The sequence below is a fragment of the Ananas comosus genome, linkage group 14 (genome assembly GCF_001540865.1).
Source record: "Ananas comosus cultivar F153 linkage group 14, ASM154086v1, whole genome shotgun sequence".
NCBI lineage: Eukaryota > Viridiplantae > Streptophyta > Magnoliopsida > Poales > Bromeliaceae > Ananas > Ananas comosus.
The window spans coordinates 4,561,409-4,583,660 of NC_033634.1; the positions used below are offsets into that span (position 1 = coordinate 4,561,409).

Genomic DNA, 22,252 nt, shown 5'->3' on the forward strand with positions numbered 1-22,252 from the left:
TGGTTTTATTATTTAATCTTTCATCATGTTTGATTTTAATTGTTTATTAGTTCTGAAAAGTTATTGTGTGCACTCAACACATTCTTGCATTTATACATCGCATCTGTATCAATTATTCATTTAATCTAACTATTCAATTTTTACTATTTAATGAGTAATAGATTTTTAAAAAGTTGAGAGATTAAATAATTAAATAAAAAACATGAAATGCATTAAGAAAAGGTACGGTTTACAAATATTTTCATGCACCAGGTTCAGACAATTAATAAGTCGGATAGTCATTTGGAAATCCAAAGTTGTTCTACACATTTTCACCTTTTTTTAATTGCATCTTTATCAATTATTCATTTAATCTAACTATTCGATTTTTACTATTTAATATGTAATAGATCTTAAAAGTTGAACGATTAAATAATTAAATAAACAACATGAAATACATTAAAAAAAAAGGTACGGTTTACAAATATTTTCGTGCACCAGGTTCAGACAAGTAACTCGGACAGTCATTTGGAAATCCAAAGTAGTTCTACACATTTTCACCGACTTTTAATTGGTGCGGTGTATGGGATATTTTCATACACCTGGTTCATCCAATAATTTCCACAAGTTTCTAACCCTCTAGCCTCTAGGTCGCACCCGACCCGTTCTAACGTGCGCCGGCTCAACCTTATCGTGCGCCGCCGATCTCAAAACGAATAAACCCTGCGTTCTCCCCACTCCTACACTCCACCCCCGTCCCTCTTCCGAAGCTTCAAAAACCCTAGACCCTCCGCTCCAAAAACCCTATCCGTGGTTCTAGGAGCTCCGAGCCCCGGCGCTAATGGCGACCCGGTTCGGGATGGCCGGGGGGATCCCGGAGAGGCGGGTGCGGCCCATTTGGGACGCCGTGGACTCGCGCCAGTTCAAGGCCGCGCTCAAGCTCTCCGCCGCTCTCCTCGCCAAGTACCCCAATTCGCCTTACGCCCTCGTAAGATTCTTCTTCTTGCTTCCCCAATTCCCCTTCCTTTAACTTACTCTCGGTTGCATCTTGAGGTGTCTGCTGAATTTTCTGTAAACCTTAAAAAATGAGCTATCTTTGAGCGTTCATAATGAGAATCTGATTGCGTCTCGTGGAAGTAGGGGTTCCATTTGAATCTTTTTGCTGTTTGAATGAAGATTTTGGGATATCTTGATCGGTGAATATGTTTTTTTTTTTTTTTTTCGTTTTACATATTAAGGATAGTTCCTGGGGTAGTATATATGGCCGCAATATCATTTTGCTTGGAATAGGATAAATCGCCTTGTAGGTAAAAGGCGTCATCTTGAAACCTCCTAGGTTGTAATCACAGAAGAAAATCCCCCAATACAGCAAAAGGAGACTCTTATGTTGAAAAAATTAAAGAATGAATGGAAGTTGTTGCCCTGTTGTGATTTTCAGGGCGATTAAAAGCTGAATGTGAGAGGAAAATTAGGTTTGAGCGCCTGACTGCTGTTCGATGTTGAGTCTGTGTCGTTAACATAGTTGACAATTGGTGTAGAATGGATGATCACCCATTTATTCGCATAGTTAGTAACATATATCTCTGCCATATACTTGGGAAGTAGAGCCGCGTTCGGCTAAATTCTGTCCCTAAAATGACCATTTTATCACTTATCAGTCACTTGACCTTTGATGCATTCAAGGCTGAAGGGAGGGGAATTGATGTGCTCGACTCAACTGTCTGAAATTTGAAGCAATATTTCACAGCAACAATGGAAATAAACTGAACTTTCTAGCAGGGTTTATGTGGGTCAAGTTGAGAGGTTTTCAGTCTCTCTTTGCATAATTTTTTTTGGTCAGGTTGAGAGATTGATCTTTTCATGTTCTCCACTATTATTAGCTGTTATGACCTTATTTTATCTCTGCAATTCTTGAATAAGTCTTTCAATCGTGTCGTTTCACCTACTATGTCACAACAATCTGTGCATATGTTTGAAGCAGTACTTCACTTTTTGAGATGTCTCTTTTCACTCCCCAAGTCTCTTTAGTATTGTGGCTGCGCCTTAAAATTAATTGTTTATTTTTGTGATTCCCATTTAACTTTTTTTTTTTTTTTTCTTTTTTTGTTTTTTGCAAATCCATGTCCTGCCAGGCACTCAAGGCTCTTATTTTGGAAAGAATGGGAAAGCCTGATGAGGCATTGAGTGTGTGTTCAAATGCCATGGAGCTGCTATTTTCAGATAATGTTGTTCACATTGATGATCTCACACTCAGCACTTTACAGATTGTATTCCAACGGCTTGACCGCTGTTAGTTGACCTTCTTCTTTTATTCATGCATTGCATAATTTGTGTGGAAGGGACTTTTATATACAAATACCTGCAAAATCATCTAGTACACATTAGCCCCCTACAAAATCCTTGTATGAAAGTCAGATAAAAACTAGCAGCGGTACACATGTATATTGCTAAATTTTACAGCCGTATGATTGTAAACATCTCCTTTTGGGATTATGTCTCTTAGCATTCTGGTTTCATGATTTATATAACAGTGGATTTGGCTACATCTTGTTACGAGCATGCTTGTGCAAAATTTCCAAACAACCTGGAAATAATGATGGGTCTTTTCAACTGTTATGTTCGTGAGTACTCGTATGTGAAGCAACAGCAGGTTTGATGGTATCCATTGCTTGTTATTTCTTATAATAGTCTATTTATCTGTTATCTTCAGTTTTGTATGTATACTGGTTTATTTTTTGCCCTATACTGGCTTCTGGATCTTTTGGCAGACAGCTATCAAAATGTACAAGATGGTGGGTGAAGAAAGGTTCTTACTCTGGGCAGTTTGCAGCATTCAGTTACAGGTATTTCATTCTGATTTTATTATTTCTTTCCCTTTTATTTTGCAATTAAATAATTTGCTTATTTCATAGTTTATGCCAAATATTGTTATTGAAGTATTATTGAGCTATCAGTTCTTTTTAAGTAATCAAACATGCTTGGAGGTTCAGCAGTTTATGACATACTCTGCTACATTCTAACTTATCCTTTAATTAGATGAATTGCCATTACTAGCCTTCTTCTAAGGTTTGAGGATTTTGGGCGTGAGATTGATTGCATAATTGAGTACTTGTTGTCTTTCAGAAAGTCCTTATGCTGCCAAAATTAATTGACCTGAATGTACAACACAATTTTTTCTTTGTGAAAGGACCTTATTCTAGGATAAGCTGTTCTGATAGACTTACTGAATCTGGTTATGTACACTAATCCAATGTAATATATTCCATTTATTGTTTGAAATATTCATTTTAAATGGACTGTATGTTTTTCTTCCTTCATTGTGGCTATTCCTTCACACCTCTTTCGATGTTTTGACTTGTCTATGAATCATCTCATTATTTCCATAGTGAATTTTTATGCATTATATTTTGTAGAGACCTATAGATACATTTATCATCACTTCATCAGTCAAAACTCCTCTACTATGCTATCACAAATTTCTAGTGATTGCTAAATCCTGTTTTTTTGTATTGCCTGTGGCAGGTATTACTGAGCAACGGAGGTGAGAAACTATTATCATTAGCAGAGGCCTTACTTAAAAAGCACATCAATTCACATAGTTTGCATGAACCAGAAGGTGATTATTTTTATTTTTATTTATATATATATATTTTTTGTTCTCTCCTTGAATGTAAAAGAGCTAGCATAATGCCTTTTTGGCCTTCGATATTTTACCTCATCGTCATTTTCCCAATACTTGGCAGCACTTGCTATATATATTTCAATATTGGAACAACAATCAAAGTATGAAGCAGCTTTGGAAGTGCTTTCTGGAAATCTGGGTTCTCTTATTGGAAGAGAAGAGGACAAGTTACGTATGCAGGTAATCTGAATTTTCTTTTAAGTTCACTGTCATTTTTTTGGGGATTTTAGTCTCTGATGGTGACATTGATTTCAGTTTCATTCTCATAGTTTGGATTGCAACAACCTCTGAAGTTTGTTTTGCATAGCAGTTAAATTATTTTTAATTTGTAACATGAAAAAGGTGGCAAATTGGCGCCATAACAATAAGACTTCTGCTTTGTTGAATTTATAACTGTGAGGATGTAGGTGGAATACATATACACATAAAGGACTAAGCCATTTGAAATAAAATTTTGAATATGAGATAAAATTAAACTTTTAATGAAATAATTGTTACAATTGAATCTTCAAGGAAAAAAAATTGAAATCTGGCTCAAACTTCAGTAATCCAAGTTGTAATTTACCTCCCTTTTTTATGTTTTACCTCCTTTTCTTTTCAATTGTGGAATTGATATGACTAACATGGTTGTTTGCAAAATGAATATCTTTATTTTGTGCTATATTAACTCACACACACACACAAATCCGTGCGCGCACACACACACTTTTATGGTCATTATTTTTACTTGTTTACCCTCTAGACTTACATTCTCTTATGTTCTTGTTTAACTTCAAGTTGACAGGGGAGGCTTCTTGCTCGTGCATGTAACTATGCTGCTGCTGCTGAAATCTTTCAGAAAGTCCTTGAATCATGGTATGCCTTGGAAACTTGTTTCATTATTATCATTACTTTTAAAAATAGATCTGCACCTATATTGCTTCAACACTACCATACATAGTTCAAAAGGGCTTTTGCACATATATACCTGCAAAATCATTTATTTACATGTACCTTGGAATATTTTTAATATTGATATGTGCCTCTGAAAAATGTAGTTTCTTCAGTGAATACCCTTATCTTAAGCTGCGAATCATCCAATTCATGAGGGAAATCTGTTTTGTATTATAGGAAGTTTCTCAAAAGAAGGGCTTCTTTATAAGTGTAGGGATATATAGAGTCCAGCTATGGTGCTTGTAAAAGCACCAAACACTTGGTGCTTGTAAGTTTTTTGCCGTTAGATTTACTTCACGGATCATTTTCAGCCATTAGATTATACTATTTAACCAACCACCCACTCAACCCTAGGGGGCCCACATCATCCTAACCGCATATCTCTTAACCCAATGGCTAAAAATCTACAAGCACCAATGTCTTGGTACTTTTAAAAGCATAGGAGCTCAATTCGGGATATATAATGAAAGGGATTAAGTTTTTAAAGGTTTATGTGGAAATTCACATTTTGCAGATATATATATACATATATTGCGGGTATGCGGATGTCAATATCTCTTTAATATTTTATAAATTAATGCTGGTCCTTCTTTGTGATTGGGCAGTCCTGATGATTGGGACTCATTCCTCAATTATTTAGGCTGTTTGCTGGAGGATAATACCAATTGTTTTAAAGCAAGCACTGCTAGTCATACATGCTTACCAAGTTCTGTTGATTCTCAAGTGCCTAAAGAGACCCATCTTTCTGAGGAACTGGTACCTTTCGTCAATTACTGAAAGCATTTCTCGACAATCGCTTGAACTTCTGCTGCTTGAACTCTGTTTTCAGGAAGTGCTCGTTATAACTAATTGTTGCATGCCTGTAGTTTGATTCACGCCTATCGAGTGCTTTGTCAGTTGTGGAAAAGTTACAGAAGGATGGCCATGATGATTGTGTTAGAGGACCTTACTTAGCTACTATTGAAATTGAAAGAAGACGTCACTTGAATGGAAATGCTGATGATGGCAAGTTTCTGGAGGCATTGCTTATTTATTTTCAAAGGTTTTTCTCTACGTGCTTTCTTCTGCTTACATTTGCAACCTCATAAATATTGCTTATCCCTTGTTTCTGCGCCCACTATAGGTCTCTTTAGTGTAAGATATTCACTCAACCGCTAATCAGTGTATCAGTGTATGTCTTCTATATATTGATCAACTCAGAGGAAATCAAATTTTCCTAGTTCTTTGCTCATTCACTCAAGCAAGGGTCTCTTTAGCATTACTTTTTCAGTTCTCCTATGTTAAATATCTTTTCCAAATTCATTGTTTCTATAGTTAATTTTTTCACATATCATCTGCCCACCACCTTTCTCTTCTTCGGTTTCACCATATGTAGTTTCAATCTCAGCAAGCAGTTTCAATCTCAGCAAGCAGTTTCAATCTCAGCAAGCTTAGGCACTTTTAATGGTTTTCCTCAGACTAGTCTTAGTTGACTTATTCCCGTGTTACTGATGATCCTCCGCTATCCTCTATTGTTCTAATTTCTTTGACATACTCAGGTTTAATCATTTGTCTTGCTTCGCTTCTGATGTGGAAATGTTCCTCCAAATGCTTACACAAGATGAGAAATCTGAACTACGGGAGAAGTTCTTGAACATCTTGGAAGCTTTGCCAACAACACCTATAAAAAGAATTGGGCAGGTCATAACAATTTTTAAGGTTCAAGAACTTTCTGGCGCCATGTTCATGGAGTCTGTTAAAGGTATGTCTTTTAGCACAAACTTAGTGTTGTTATACTATTTCTGTTTTTTTTTTTCCTTCTTCTTGTTTTGTTTGTAACAGGTGTACATGTGAGTATAACAAGTACAAAATTGGTCTATTGGTGAAGGGCTTCCATGTTGGAAACAATTATTAAATTGCATATGACTGTTATGGTGTATACACTTCACAGTTGCTTTGTGAATTTTCTTTTTCTTTAGATTTATTGTGGTGGGTCAATGTAGAGGGCACATTATGAAAATAATGCTGAGAAGATTAGCTGCTGGTCTGCTAACTATATGGAAGTGTTAGAAATTATTGTTTGACCCCGCAATTTGCGGCCTCTTTTTCAATTTAGGTTTCTCTATCACATCATGAACTTTTTTTTATCTCTTTCTATGTCTAACACTGTTGAATCACTCGTCAATGCAAATTTTCCTCATTCTAAAGATACAATTACTTCTGGATTTGTTGTCTTAGTTACTTTTTGTCCAAGGTAAAACTATTTCCTTGCAGTTGCCAGTTGGTATTATCAAAGCAATTATTGATATCAGGGTTTAAAGTGTTGCCCCATGCTGTACGGCACGGGGTGGCACGTATCGAGCCCCTAAGAAGGGAGCACGTTACAGAGGGGTCTCGCATGCCCCGCCGTGCCGTGGTACTCTCCCGGGTATCACGCGAGACAGCGCGATACCCAGGAGGGTACTGCGGCACGTACCGTGCCGGTTCCCTTTTCCTTTTTTTTGTTTTTTTGCTTTTTGTTTTTTTTTTTCTTTTGGGGTATCCGAAGCATCCAGGGTACCCCACACCCTCCAAAGACATTGCAAATCGAAGATCTACTTGTTAGGTAAGTCAAAAAAATTATAATATAATTTTTTACTTTTGGCAAATTAAAGAAACAATTGAATTCAATAAACAAATTTTTAGACATATCAAATATAAAATATTATTTTTGTGTTAGAAAATTAAAAATACTGATAAAATTAAAAACTAAATTAAATCAATTGATACTTAAGTTTATTTAATTTATTTGTCATATAATTTATTGCTTAATTTTTTTGATAGATCTAATAATTTTTTGAAAACAATAATTAATTTTTTTTTCAAATACTTTTTAAAATAGTTTTTAAAATAATTTTAAAAATAATTTTTTTTTGTATTTTATTAAAGAAAGACTGTAATATGGTCAAAAGAAAGAAAGAAAGATATATTTGCATTTTAAAAATTCTAACCTGTAAAAATTTCTATTCTGTATCAGGTATAGTTGTACTTTATATACAAAAAAGCTTACAAGTATATTAATTGATGAGTATAGTAAGCTATATAAACAAATATTCATAGTTATTCGATTAAATCTTTCAAAATAATATTGTAAGAGCTTATTGGAACAAAAAAAATAAAAATAAGTCCGTACCAAAATGTGCTAGTAGGAGGTCATGCATATCCGTTGGCACGCAAACGTACCATGTGTCAGCACGGAAGCGTGTCGGTGCTGTACTGTGCTAGGCAAACAGCGGCACGCCGCCGTGCCACGGCATTTTAAACCTTGATTGATATCTTATTCGCTCAAACAAAAAGAAAAACTTCAACAAGGATGGTTTGGTTGAAATGGCAAAATGCAGAGGCCAACATGTCACCTTCTCGCACCCATTCCTACAATCAGAGCTGTTTATTCTTCTAGCAGTTTAAGCTACTTGTACCTTTATTATATTCTTTGTTTATTTTGTTTGATCTTCTGTAGTAATATGTGTTCATCTATTCTCAGAACTTGAAGGTACTGCTATAAAAATGTTGGAGATGTTTTGTGAGAACCTACCACTTTCGAGGGACCTGGATCCTCAGGAGAACATGTATGGTGAAGAACTTTTGTCCATGGCAAGCAGTGTCCTAGTCACGGTATGCACCTACCTTTTGAGTTATGTGTACCACATTGTTTTCTCATTCTTTTCTAGGATATGTTTTTTTTTGGCCCGTGACTAGACATTATTTTCTTATGTGTTTGCCAGATCCTCTTATGGTGACTATTCTGAAAGTAGTTGCTGCATGTGTTAAAACTTACCTCTTATTTTCCGGATTACATAGTTAAGCTTACTATTTGGTTAATTTTACTATTTGGTAGTTACTCGCAGGATAATATAGCTTTGAAATTGCTAGGTGTTAAAGCATAGGTATTTTGTAGTTCGTACCGAGGGTTTATATATTGTGTATCTGTTGGCCTTTACTGGTTTCTTTAAGCATGGAACAGGAGAGTAATTGTTAAAGAATGTGAAACAATTGTTGTTCTCCAAAAACTTAAGTTAATAGAGAATGATGTTTTTTGATAGGCTCAAGACGTGGACTTGAATTAAATGGGAGGAAATTAAATAGCGCTAGGAGCTTGGCGGGATTTGAACTTAGGACGTTATGTTTTAATACCATGTTAAATAATATGAAACAATCATTATTCTCCAAAAGTTTAAGCTAATAGAGAACGATGTTTCATACTTTATATTCAACAGTAATTATGATTGTTTGGCCTTCATTTTAGAAGACACTATTTTATCTCTTCATTTGCCAAGTTCCATGGCCACCATCAATTCTATTCTTCTCCAGTCAGATAATATATCTCATAGACTTGTACTCTTCTCTTTGAAATGCTCACCATAATCCGAACACTAATAAAATGTTATCTCCATTATTATATAATATGTTGCTACTTTCAGGTTTTATTTTTCTTAGAAGATATTATTATCTATCAATGAGCTTACTCTGTTTAATTATTTGAAACAGCTATTTTGGCGTACAAGGAACTTGGGATACTTGCTGGAGGCAGTTCTGGTTTTGGAGTTTGGACTTATTATACGAAGGTACATATTTTGTTGTTGTTGTTGTTGTTGTTGTTGTTGTTGTTATGGGTTATTCATTGCTCAATTCTAAGTGTAGATTAGGGTCCTAAGATGCTTGGGTAACACACAAGTCCCTCTCTTAGTCTACCATCAGGCCTAGTTGTGAACTCTAATGATGATGCTGACATGGCATTTCTTTTTGAATGTCATACTAACAGGATTTAAACTACTGTTTGGGAAAACTTCAGGAATTAAATATTTAAAGTTGGAACTCCAAGGATGTTATTGATTTCTTGCAGTGTTTAAAATAGCAGCCGCTATGCCTACCATAGCGGCCGCTACAGCGGATTTTATGTGCTACCGCTACGCTATAATATGTAAAGCAGTATATAGCAGATCGGTTTCATAGAGGTCGCTTTAGCGGCATAGAGTCTGCTAAAGCGGCTGCTATAAAGCGGTCGGAAAGCGGGCGCTATGAGCCTAAACCTTTAAAAAGTGCAAACGAGTTAAAGTAGCTTATCGGATCAGATTCTTAAGTGAAATATAAAGATCAAACCTGTTGTAAGGGTTTGGAAGATAATTATTTACCTAAGAAATCCTTTTTGACATCTATTTACTAATTGTTTGGATTGTTAATAGATTATAGATTTTCAAGTTTTATGTCTTTTTGGTTTGCTAAAATATTTTAAAGTTAATCTTAAATTCTTAATAGATAATGACATTAAATCTATATAGGCTTGCAATACTAAAAAAAAAAAAGAATGATTAGTTATCTTTTCTTCAAAATTATATGTTTTTTTTAGAAGGAACATAGACATATTAAATTTGCTTTTATGAAACCCACTATGGGTTCATAGCACACGCTACCCACTTTCCGCTATGAGACTCTCTAAATGCTATTTACCCGTTATCCGCTATTTACAACCTTGATTTCTGGGTCAAATTTCAAAGACTAGATTTCTTATTAACCAATTTTCAAATAGTGAGTTTAAATCATGTTGCTGTTTATGACATGTTTATGAATTATGTTATTGTATAATATCCTGCATGTTTCTGTTTGTGACATGTTTGGATTATGTTATAATATAATATCCTGAACTTTCCTACCACCTGAAGATAAGTTTGTTATTTGGTTGCATTTGACAGATATATCTGGCAGTATAAGATTCCTTTATTGCACATATATTCTTTCGTGGGGGCTCTTCCACTAGCACATGATTGGTAAGTTTGCTTGATTGCTGATCCTTTTTGGTAATTTGGCCGTTTGTTTAAGTTGCTTTTCTTTTTGGGTAGGATTTGGGTTCTTGTACTTTAATATTTCGTTTTTTGGGCTTTTACTTAATTCTTCCCTGCAAAATAATCTATTTACATACGCCCATGTGTTATATACATGAATACATAAGCATATGAATAGTTATATGTATACAAAATAACCTTATGTTGGGAGGGTCATCAAACATGTCAATTATAGGTCTTTTTATGAGTACAAAGGTATACCTACAAGAAATTAAGGAGTGCATTCATTTCACCGGTTTGCGAAATTACGGGGATGTCATGTATTTTATATTAGGAATGACAAGTTTGTTACCAATTTTCCGTGCTACTTGGGTTGGAAGGCTGTTATGGACTTGTATACCTTGTTAATGGACTACTCATAAATCTTATCAAGTATGGAAATGACAAAACCTCCTAACCCATGGTATTGTAACATACCTATTAGTTGGGAATCTATGATGATTTCACCACTACACCAACACTTTATAACTTCCCAACTTGATTTGCATGGTGACCGATTTGAATAACTTGAATGGAAGATTTCCAGTCTATTACAAACTATGAAATGAGCAGCCTGTAAGTTTTTTTAAGAGCATACATGAAAATTCAGATTTCTTGGGGATGTATACGTAAAAAGATGATTTTGCAGGTATACATATGCAATAATCCTTCTTTATTAGCAATGGTGTATTTTACTATACAGGTATGGTACCTTGGAGGTTAAAAATATCCTGCAAGAGACTATGTCACACCACATCCTACCTCAGATGTTAAAATCACCATTTTGCTCTGAAGCTGCCGACCTTGTAAAGGAGTATCTGAAATTTATGGACGACCATTTGCGAGAAGCTGCTGACCTCACCTTTCTGGCATATCGGCATCGTAATTACTCAAAGGTATACAACATCTCCGATTCCTCTCCATAGCCTTATTATACCAATTTACACCTTTGGTGCCTAAAGTTTGAACCCTGTTTCAGTGTTGCTTTCAGAGTTTTGAATTTTGACAGTTTTGAAGTTTGACCATGATTCTATTTTCATCCTCATAATTTCAATTTTAGCAATTCAATTATGTATTTTGATCCTGAATTCCTGATTTCAATTTTGTCCCTGGAGTTTCAATTTTAACAAAGTGATTCTAATAATAGTACTGAGATAGTTTCTTTTTTTTCTCGGGGATGTTAGTAGCAAAAAGACTTAATTGTCAAATGTTTGACGAAATTGAATCAAAGTCAAACTTCAGAGAATAATATGCCATTAATTGTTTACCAATTGAAGAAGATGGCAAATATGTACTTTTTGATCTTACTAACTGTGATATTGCCCGTGTATTTATTACTATTTTGCTTACAATGGCATTGTTTACAGGTCCAGTTGGTAAAGAAAATGAGTTTCCTTGGATTAATACCAATGCTTTCTGCAGTATTGAACCATAAATCCTTGAAAACCCTTCTAGATTTCTAGTTAGATAGTTCTTATATTTCAAATTGATTCAAAAACTCTTATTTGGGGTCCGTTTGGCATTGAGGTCCATCTGCTGCTAATGGGTAAAATAGAGTTAGAGCAAAACTGACTCATTGCGATATGCGGAATGCGATATTACGTGCGGAAACAAATAGAGTATATTCCCATCGTACTTTTCCACTGCACGTAATGCAATTTCCCGCAATCCCAAACGGAGCCTAAGTAACGTTTGGCTGTACGTGTGGTGATGAATCAAATGTGTACTGTACTCTTAAGCAGTTCAGACGGAATTGTGCTAAAATAGTTTAGTTGATAATGCTTGACATTACATGCTGTGCTAATTGTTAACCTTGTTTAGGTAATCGAGTTTGTTCAGTTTAAAGAACGCTTGCAACATTCAAACCAGTATATGATGGCAAGAATTGAATCTGTTTTCCTTCAGCTGAAGCAGAAAGCTGATAGCCTTGAAGAAATACAGGTGAAGTACTTGCTTTTTATATTACCAAGTATTTTTTTTTTCTTTTTTCCATTGATATTGATGTTAGTGATGGAGACATTAGAGGCTAGATATTCATGTTTATGATAGGAAATTGGTGATTTCATCATTTTTCACATCAGAGTTTATGGTAAGAAATTGGTAATTTCATCATTTTCATGTCAAAATATCCCCTGTTCTTTCAACCGAATAGTGTGAAGTAATTTGATATAAATTTGGTGCTTCGGAAGTATCATATAGTATGCCAGAAGTTTTAGATGTTTTAATAATGGGTAGTTGGTTGGTCAACCGAATTCATAATACAGATGGATCTGGAAGTCACAGGACTTTGGATCAATTGGACGCTGTTATTCTTACAGAACTGTAAGAGCTTGATTCTTGCATGCAGGCCATTTTCCAAAGCGTGAACTATGGTATGAAGTTGCTTGAGCTGTCAAATGAGGATAAACTGACATCATTAACATTTAATGAGGATCTACAGACACGTCCTTGGTGGTCGCCCACAACCAACAAAAACTTTCTTTCGGGTATTGCATGCTGCTTGCTATTCTGCTGATTTTGTTATTTTATTTTTCATTCCATCAATTTGGAATTCTTCTCGAAACAATCTTTATGCTACTTGAAACTAACATGTGCGTGTGACTTGCATGCATGTAGTTTTGGGCTGCCGAGGTTCTACATGTTGTTAGTTTCTTTTGAGATTAAGCTTTTGATGGTTTTTCGTTGCATAATTTATATTTATAGAGCCATTTGAAGATGGATCTGCGTGCTCTAGGGCTACGATGCTGGTATGCTACTCGATCATAACACCTTAATCTGATATTCATGTTGTTAGTAGTTTCATCTTATAATTGTGCTGCAAATGCTACTTTTCAATTTCTTTAAAATATATGCTTTCCAGAGCAAGAAGAAAACAACTGAGGATGAAGACACCAAGAAAAAAGAAATTGAGAGAAAATCTCTTATTCCACGGCTTCTTTATCTATCAATGCAAGCTGCTTCATCCACCGTCAAGGAAAACTCTGAACCTAATGGCACTGCCTCTGATACTAATGTTGCCGCTGAGCTGAAAATTTTGCTTGAGAGATATGCAAGGAACATCGGTCTCACTCTTGACGAGGCAATCAGTGTGATCCTTGGGATCTTGGAGGGCCAAAAGTCCTTCAAGGTATTACTAACCACTGAGTTAATTTTAATTTTTCTTTTCTTTTTCCTCCTCTCTCTCTCTCTCTCTCTCTCTCTCTCTCTCTCTCTCTCTTGGGATCTTGAAGGGCTGAAAGTCCTTCAAGGTATTACTGACCACTTAGTTTAATTTTAATTTTTCTTTTCTTTTTCCTCCTCTCTCTCTCTCCATATCTGTGTGTGTATGTATGTTCTGTTATTTCTGATATTGCTTTAGAAGACTGAGGGACCTGTCATATATTGGGATTCTTTTATATTGCTAACTGATTGGTTTTTTTTTTTTTTTTAAGTGCTAGTTTTTGTTCACATGCAATGAAAGTTAGCTGCTAGCTATTATTTAGTGTAGTCTTTTAACCAAGTTGAATAACTTTACAGTTGGATAAGTAATTAAATAGGCTGACCAACTTGTAGTGTTTTAAAACTCTGTTAATTTGGAAGAGCTCTACCCTTTAGATAAAAAAACTTGCATGATCTTGAATTAGTAATTAATATAATTGAAGGACATTGTACCTAAGGCTGGCCCTTTTTGGAAGTCGGGAGTAAGTTATTTCAGTATTAGAATTTTCAAATGTGATTGTAAGTAATGAGTTTGATTTTTGTTCCTTGAAAGGTCTTGATATATATGATTTGATAGGATGACATATTTCACTCACGATATGATTTATCTTATTGAAAAAAATGACTTGAAGGTTGAATATAGTATTCAATTCTAGACTTTTGATCATAATCCTCATCTACCAAATGGACAAAAGCTTCTCAAGTAAATTATGTAGATATACCGAATAAGATATACATCCGAGCAGGCCTAAATGTACTCTATTATCCTTCAATGGATATCCAAATTGGAGATCTTACTCTAGTTTATGTGTTTCTTATTTTGAGCACTTCATGGACTTCTGTGGCCAAAAGAAGCAAATAATTTTTTATTCATCCTAGTTATATTAACTTAAGTGAATTCTGTTTTATCTTAGGCATAAAATGAATGTTTTGATCAATTATGTAACAACACTTTCTTGGGCTATGATAGTTATTATCATTCCTATTTAAGTGGCTAGTTGTGGCCTCACTTTTGGAGCAGCTTTTCAACTCTGGGCAGCGGCAGCAAAATGTTTAGCAGACAAAAAACAATAAAAACTATATTTATATATACGTAAAAATTCAGGGACGGACGTGTTGAACTGGAAAGTATAGCTAACTACAAAATTAGTTCTTCACAAGCAGTTCTTTACTGAACAGCTCTTACATCTATTTCAAAGGCGTGTTTATCGGTTTTGCTTTGCTGTTTCTTTGCTTCCTCTGCAAACTCAGGCTAATACGGTTCTTAACTGTTGACAGGAACTCTCCTCAGATTCAATCAGCTGGATGAACTTTGCTGTATTTGTCAATGCTTTGAACTTGTCTTCGAAGAAACCTCTGCTTCCTATTGAGGATAAGTCAAATCCAACTTCGTGGCACATAGTTGATCGCTTAACCAAGACCTGCGTCATGTATCACCTCTCACACTCGGAACCAATATTGACTTCCCCTGGAAATCAACTCACGGTTTTGGTTCAGTTGGTAACAGAGTCATTCTCTTGGCAAATTCTTATAATTCAATCGTGCATGAAATCACTTCTTCCCATTGGAAAAAGGAAAAAGAAGAGCGGCGGTGGCAGCGGGTTAATGGACCAGCCAAACTTGCCTAAGTTGCAGGCTGTTCAATCTTCGATCCGGTCCTTGATGGATACAATAAAAGAGATTCAGACACGGGTAGCGGACCAAATTAATGGATCGGAGGACAATGATCTGGACACCTTATTATCCTATGTGCAGAGAGATGATAATGGGCCGGGCCGAATATTCCGGATCTTAGAAGAAAATGTAGTCGCCAACAACCCAGACTTAGGAGAGAGGATTTCGGATTCTCTAAAATCGTGGAGCTCCGGTGATGTGTTGAGGAGAGTAGTTCGAGCGCAGCGCAAGTATCTAACAGAATTCAACCAAATTTGTGATTCAAAAGTGAAATTACTGGGGACCTTGAGGCAATCAGCATAGACGATAAAGATTTCGGCCAGATTAGTAAATAGAGAAAGGTTTTTGTTGTACCTTTTCTTTTTACTAGATTTCACGCCGAATTAACGCTTTGTTGCTCCTATTTATGCTGTTGTAACATTCGAGTGAATAATTTTGATCTCATTGGATTCCTCTTTTGTTCTGGTTCTTTGGTTCGAGGAGGGTGCTTTTTTGCTGTAATGGATGCGGCACATACACGATCGATAAACCACGATATGGGGTTTTTGATGGCATATTTGTGAGTTGACATGCTTTGCTGGGCCGTTTGTTCAATTCTTTCTTGTGAGATAGTGGAGATAATCTGGATATCGTTTCGTCGTATCCCATGTTATTGCCGAACGTAACAAATCTGTCTTTTTTTTTTTCTTTCACTTGTTGCTTCATTTGAAGATTTCTCATGGCCTGCTTAATTTAACCAGGAGCTTCTGGTTTTGTCAAATCTGAATTGTTAAAGCAGGAGATGCTCTCAGCCTGATGTTTTCCTGCAGTCCTCAATTTTCAAAATGACTTGCATTAGATAATGTGTTAAAGAACTTGCCATTCACTTTCATAAAGTGAGCATTGGTTTTTTCTTTTGTTTTTTGTTTTGTTTTGCTTTTGTTTTTATTGTTTTTGGGTATGAAGTTCAATGCTACTTGGGACTGAATATTGGGTAGGATGGGGTCGTCCAATTTTAGCTGAAGGGAATATTGTACCTGTTATTAGGTTTTCTGTTTCTAAAGAAGGGTACAAGTATTCTATGTGTATGTATGAAAGTTAAAGTTGCAGCAGAATATGTATTGACCTATATGTGAATTGATAATTTTGTAGGGTTATACATGTAAAGATCTGTAAAGGGTCGTTTATTTTACTGGTTTATAGTTTTTTGGGAACATTATTATCAACTAATTATGCAACTTCTTTACTGAGAATGATAAAACTTCCGAACCCACGGTATTAGAAATCTATAATAATTCTAAAACTCCAGCAACACTTTATTGTTATTATATTATTATATTTTACAATTTGAGTTGCATGGTGATAATTAGAGTATTTTGAATAATATCAAAAAATTGTCATAATATTACAAATTATAAAACAAATTGTTCGCAAACTAAAGCTTGATGTTAGATATATATATGCCTTAAACTTTATTTAAACTTTATTGATTCGAACGTCTGATTGTCGAAAATAATTAATAGAGCAAAAAAGTAGCCAAGCTTCTTACACAAAAAGTAAAAATATGTAAATTTATCTAAACTGCCAACTATTCTGGTCTAACAATCTAAAATTTAAAAATTATGATTTTGCTACTTAACCTTTCAATTCATTCCATTTGAGTAGTTTGGTGACTCTTTCACTTCAAAATTTAATTATTTTGTTTACTTTTACGGATTCGATTGATATATTTTACATAATTTATACAGCTATAATAATATACTAAAATAAGTAATGTGTCTAAATTTTACGCCAAATAGATTAATAGGTTGAGTATTAAAATTAAAATTTTAACAGATTGGATAGTTTTATATAATTTTACCTGTAAAAAAAACATAATAAAATTTATTTCTCTAAAAAAAAATAAAATAAAATTACAATACCATCCCTCACAATAATAATTAACCCCATATTAATGATGAAATGAAACTAAATTGTGCACAAACTCACATGAGATCCTCCTTCTCCAAAACCAAAACAAAAAAAAAAAAAAACTTTCCATCAGCAAATCACAATGCCCACGTGTCGCATCTCCTACGCGTTGACTCTGACCTTTTCCTTCATGGAAACGAGCTGATTCCCCCCCAAAAAAAAAAAAAATCAATAAACCTCTCCAAGAGGAGGGGAAAAAAAAGAAAGAAAAAAAAACACTTCAAATTAGATCATAATTCGACGATATTATGGGAAACGCCCTGCTCAGATTCCTATGCGGCTGCGCCGGTGGCGGCGGCGGCGGCGGCGGTGCGGCGTCGGCCAACGAGACGCAATTCCCCGGCCCCCACCGCGGCATCGCCGCCCTCGGCCACGACCTCCTCCATTTCGACATCACATCTCAGGTACGCATTTAATTCTCCGTCGCTAACAACAATTCGAATTTCAAGATCCTGTTTGGTACCGCTTCTGCTTTTCTATATATATATATATATATATATATATATATTCTCCAGTCTTTTCAAATCACAACAATAAATTGAAGTTCACTGTAAGTTTGAGAGAGAGAGAGAGAGAGAGAGAGAGAAATTAATAGAAAAAAAAAGGAATTGGTAACAAATGATGGCATAATTTTGCTGCTGAAATATAGCAATTTTTGGTTTTTTTGTTTGATGTTTGGAAGGTTCCAGAAGGGCTGAGTCAGCATGTGGTCTCCTCAAAGAAGGCTCAGGCAAATTGGTACTCACTCACTCACCTCTGATCTTATACTAATTGTGATTCAATCAGAGAGATGATTTAAATATTTTGGATTCAGATGAGTTTGATGTGTTTTTTTGGTGAATAATTTGAGCTAATCTTGATAGAGAAAGAGAGAGAGGGAACAAGAATGAAAATTAAAAAATAAAAAAAATAAAAAATTGGGATTGAGCCAATTTATTCTTATCTACTATTAAAGTAGTAAGACTCGCGCTATTATTGCTTCAATAACTTTTATTGTGTTAAGTTGCTCGTGACCGATTCAAAAGCTTACACTGATAGACAGAGAAACTGCACATGTTATAAACAGATCAAAATTCTGATTTGTATTCAGTGCGAGACTAATATTCTTATTAGAGAAGTTACAACGTTTGTGCTCCTCAAAAGATCATAAATCAAAGGACACACAAAAAAAAAAAGATTGTTCTTATTTTGATTGTTTAAATAGCTAGATCAAAATTCTTGCCACTGTTTCAAATCATGAGTGATTTACATCTTTAGTCACCTCTTTAGTACATCTTTTTAAGCTGATTTGCTTAGGAATAGGCTCCTTAGTTTCCATGCTGATCATGATTTTTTAAAAAAAAAAAAAAAACTAAAAATAAACCAAAAAGTAATAAAATTGTTGTTCTGATTGTTTCGAATTTAGATTGAAGAACTAGTTTTTGATCTACAATTGAAGGTATAAGAAGCTGTTGGAGGCGTGGAGGGAGGCGAAGCCGCCACCGAGAACACCGGAGGAAGCGTCGCGGCTCGTAATCCAAACCCTAAAGAGGCATCAAAAGGCAGATGTGGAGGTAAATTTCACAGCACATAACTCTTGTGCAAGGTTTTCAATTTAAATTTTGAAATAATTGTATAGCCTCAATTTTGAAATGTCAATTTTAAATTAAAATTTGAACCATATGGTTTTATTTTGTTTCAAAATCTTTTTTTCAGGGTCTCTTGGCTTTCTATGGTCTTCCACTCCCTCATACTCTGTCAGGAGTTTCAGCTCCTGCACCTTCTAAGCCTGAAGGAGTGAAGTATGAACTGCATACACTCCCTGTGAGGCAACTCATACTTTTTGCAATTTTGAAACCAAAAAAAAAAGAAAAAAAAAGTTTACTAGTTTTCAGATTTTGCAACTTTTATTCATACTTTTCGCCTAAATCCGAAAAAATGGATCAAAGTTGCGAGTTCGAAAAAATATGTTTTTTTTTTTTTTTTTTTTTTTTCGTGAAATGGATAGTGGAGTGTGAGAAATGATCAAAATGTCTTCTTACTCTAGGTGGATGCTAAATCTGTGGCTGACGGCGATACGATCACCGTGTACGTCGACACAGCCGACCCTCGGGAGTCGGGAAGTGTTCCCCGGGAAGTGCACAAGGCGGCGATCGTGAGGGCCAAGGCGCGGACCGTCAGGAACTACCAGAAGGCTGATGCACTGCAGAAAACCATAGTTGATGCAGGATACAGGTTAACTCAAACACACATGCTCTATCTTAGTGCCTATCTGGCTTTCGAATTGGACATAATATTGCGCGATGCAGTACTGTTTGATTAGTGCTATTGGGAGAAGCACTCAAATATTTTACTACAGATAGAAGTTTAGCTGGAGGTCGTGCTTTTGGATTCAGAAACGTTTAGTTTGCCAGATATTTTAATATTTCTTCAAATAGTTTTACTTAAATAGTACTTCTGCAAAAGCCCTGTAGAGGGCTAATTAAACAAATCTGTAATCAACTTTTCTAATTGTGCTTTAGATTCTTCATCTCTACTTCTCTCGCAGAGTGATATCTTCGTCGAACAACGATGAAATTCTTGCGCGAAAATATAGAATCAGACTAAGGTAAATACGTTGTCATTAAATTTTGAACAATGCATTATTTGCATACATGGTGAAATAAATGACACAGAAATGTGAGAAATCAACAGGGGAATTGATGCACCAGAGAGCTCCATGCCTTTTGGAAAGGAGGCAAAGGAGGAATTGGTGAAACTAGTCCAAGGAAAGGGTTTGAAAATTTATGTGTTTGGAGATGATAGATATGGCCGTTGTGTGGGAGATATTTACTGCAATGGTGTTTTTGTACAAGTAAGTATTCAAAAAAACAAAATAAAAAAAAGGTGCACTTCAATTTACTTGAGAGTCGTTTAGCGCATTTTTACTTTACCATCCTATGCTTTAAAAAAAAAAAAGCATTTTTAACTACTCTGTATTTTAGTACGTGTTACTTTGTCCTGTCATTCTGTAGTTTAAAAAGTTAAATTTAATTACTCTGTGATTTTATATTTATTTCACTTTAAGAATCTATGGTTCTCTTACGAGATTTGGGATGTTGAATATCCAACTTAGAAAGTTCAAAGAATCGACGTGAAATTTTGACTAGAAGTTTAGGGACTGTAAGCGCGATTTATCCAACTTCTCTATTATTTGCATCTATTTTAGATTTTTTTTTTTGCAAAAAAAAATGTTTTTTAATGATCTTAAACAATTTTCTATAGGAGCATATGTTGAAGAAAGGGCTTGCATGGCACTACACAGCATATGATCAACGTCCTGAGCTTGCTAGGGTGAGTAAAAACTCATCCTTGAAATTAGTGTTTTTTTTTTTTTTTTTTTTTTTTTGCAAAATAATCTACCTTTTTATTTTTGTTGAAAACAAAAAAAAAAAGGAAGTAAAAATTTGAACCAAAGCTGCAAAACTTGGGATATTTTGAAGTAGATTTTATATTCGATTAGTTAAACGTGCGCTAAGCGTGTTTTAGTCGCTGACGAAACTTTTTTTTTTTCCTTCGAAAATGGAAAATTTAGTTGGAGAAACAGGCGCGCGCTAAACGCATGGGCTTGTGGGCGGCCTCGGACCCCGAAAAGCCATGGGAATGGAGGAAGGATAGGAGGAGCAATGGAGCATGATCTCACACTGCAATGTTGTTGGAAGGAACTTAAATGGATTGAGCATGAGTTGGTTTGATGCAAAGTGATAATTATTATTATTATTGATTGTGTGTGTGTACAGCAGTTGTAACAGTGATCTAATTTTAAGAAGCATGTTTATTGTTAGCACGAACATTGAGGGGAAAAAACCAAGCATTTACCGCTTAATATCGCTAGATGCGAATCTCAAAGCAGTGCTGATCATAATATCGGACGGTGTAAAAGGATGAATTGTAGTAGAGCACATTTTATGAAATTGTTGCTCAAATGTAAGTGTGTGTGTGTGGAGAAGTTTAGCCCTAACCTAATATCTGCTTGTGTGTAGTGATTTATGCAACTTTGAGGATCAGGTGAATTGCCGCATGCCAGTTTTGTTGCCTTTGGGACTTCCATGTTTGGCTCAAAACTTGGGGCTCGTTTGTTTTGCTGAAAGTCCGAGGCCCGCAGGTTTCGACTCTGCAAAATATGAGCACTTATATTGCGACACTCTATGATTTAAAATAATCCTATATATAAGATATAATAAGGTCAAATTTTTTAACCCGGTAATAAAATTTTGAAAGTCGACTAAATCCAAGAGTTTAAAAAAGTTAAGCGTGTTAGAACTAGAATAATTCTAAGATGGATGGTTATCTCCTGAAAAGCGGAATGTCACATGTATGCAGAGAGCTTGTGATGTAGCACAAAAATTAAATCCAAAATAAATAAAAAGGGTTTTTTTTGCATTTAGACCCCTGGCAAATTTTTATTTTAAAAATAATCCTGTCAAAATTTAATTTGCAAAACTGACCCTGGGCCTGCCACGCAGGCGCCACGTCAGCGCAACGCGGGCAGGGCCGAGCTTGTGTGTTAAGTTGAATACGGTGAATCATTCACCGTGTTCAAACACGGTGAATGGTTCACCGTGTTTAATACGTATTTTTTATATATTGAAAAAAGAATAAGAAATAGAGATGTCAATAGGTATAGATATCCGAAATATTATCCGAATCCAAACCCGAATAAATTATATACATATACGTAATTTATTTTTATTTATTTATACAATATATAAAATATTTAATAATTTTTATTTCTTAGGATGAAGATCTAAGAAATAAAAATTATTAAATATTTTATATATTGTATAAATAAATAAAAATAAATTATGTATATATATATAATTTATTTGGGTTTGAATTCGGATAATATTTCGGATATCCATACCTATTGATATCCCTACTCCTTATTCCACTTTTCAATATACAAAAAATACGTACTAAACACGGTGAATGGTTCACTGTGTTTAGACACGGTGAATGATTCACCGTGTTCAACTTAATA

At 35.1% G+C, this 22,252-nt stretch overlaps 2 protein-coding genes across 3 annotated transcripts; both read left to right on the forward strand.

The window, feature by feature from the left end:
* Positions 705–15,897, forward strand: LOC109720328 (phagocyte signaling-impaired protein). Of its 2 annotated transcripts, XM_020247374.1 has the most exons (19): positions 705–967; positions 2,112–2,268; positions 2,511–2,629; positions 2,748–2,822; positions 3,502–3,595; positions 3,723–3,841; positions 4,446–4,516; positions 5,200–5,350; positions 5,461–5,636; positions 6,133–6,335; positions 8,097–8,227; positions 9,101–9,177; positions 10,303–10,377; positions 11,135–11,327; positions 12,253–12,372; positions 12,779–12,917; positions 13,135–13,178; positions 13,292–13,558; positions 14,908–15,897. In XM_020247374.1, exons 1-19 carry the CDS (start codon positions 821–823, stop codon positions 15,604–15,606), a joined length of 3,057 nt encoding a protein of 1,018 aa, XP_020102963.1. In that variant the 5' UTR covers positions 705–820; the 3' UTR covers positions 15,607–15,897. The 2 variants fall into 2 exon arrangements, with proteins under 2 accessions (XP_020102963.1, XP_020102964.1); XM_020247375.1 differs by lacking the exon at positions 705–967 and having other exon boundaries at positions 2,116–2,204.
* On the forward strand, positions 17,410–21,232 carry LOC109720785 (probable staphylococcal-like nuclease CAN1). Its single transcript, XM_020248098.1, has 9 exons — positions 17,410–17,657; positions 17,936–17,991; positions 18,692–18,806; positions 18,949–19,056; positions 19,280–19,467; positions 19,781–19,840; positions 19,927–20,086; positions 20,497–20,565; positions 20,807–21,232. The coding sequence occupies exons 1-9, from the start codon at positions 17,502–17,504 to the stop codon at positions 20,906–20,908; spliced, it is 1,014 nt and encodes a 337-aa protein (XP_020103687.1). The 5' UTR covers positions 17,410–17,501; the 3' UTR covers positions 20,909–21,232.

Bases quoted from the DNA above. Each gene is read 5' to 3' on its own strand.
- LOC109720328 (XM_020247374.1), top strand. From the start codon at position 821: ATGGCGACCCGGTTCGGGATGGCCGGGGGGATCCCGGAGAGGCGGGTG. The intron at 5,351-5,460 runs GTACCTTTCGTC...GCATGCCTGTAG, and splicing joins CCCATCTTTCTGAGGAACTG to TTTGATTCACGCCTATCGAG. The intron at 13,559-14,907 runs GTATTACTAACC...AACTGTTGACAG, and splicing joins AGGGCCAAAAGTCCTTCAAG to GAACTCTCCTCAGATTCAAT.
- LOC109720785 (XM_020248098.1), top strand. From the start codon at position 17,502: ATGGGAAACGCCCTGCTCAGATTCCTATGCGGCTGCGCCGGTGGCGGC. The intron at 17,992-18,691 runs GTACTCACTCAC...CTACAATTGAAG, and splicing joins AAGAAGGCTCAGGCAAATTG to GTATAAGAAGCTGTTGGAGG. The intron at 19,057-19,279 runs GTGAGGCAACTC...TTCTTACTCTAG, and splicing joins ATGAACTGCATACACTCCCT to GTGGATGCTAAATCTGTGGC.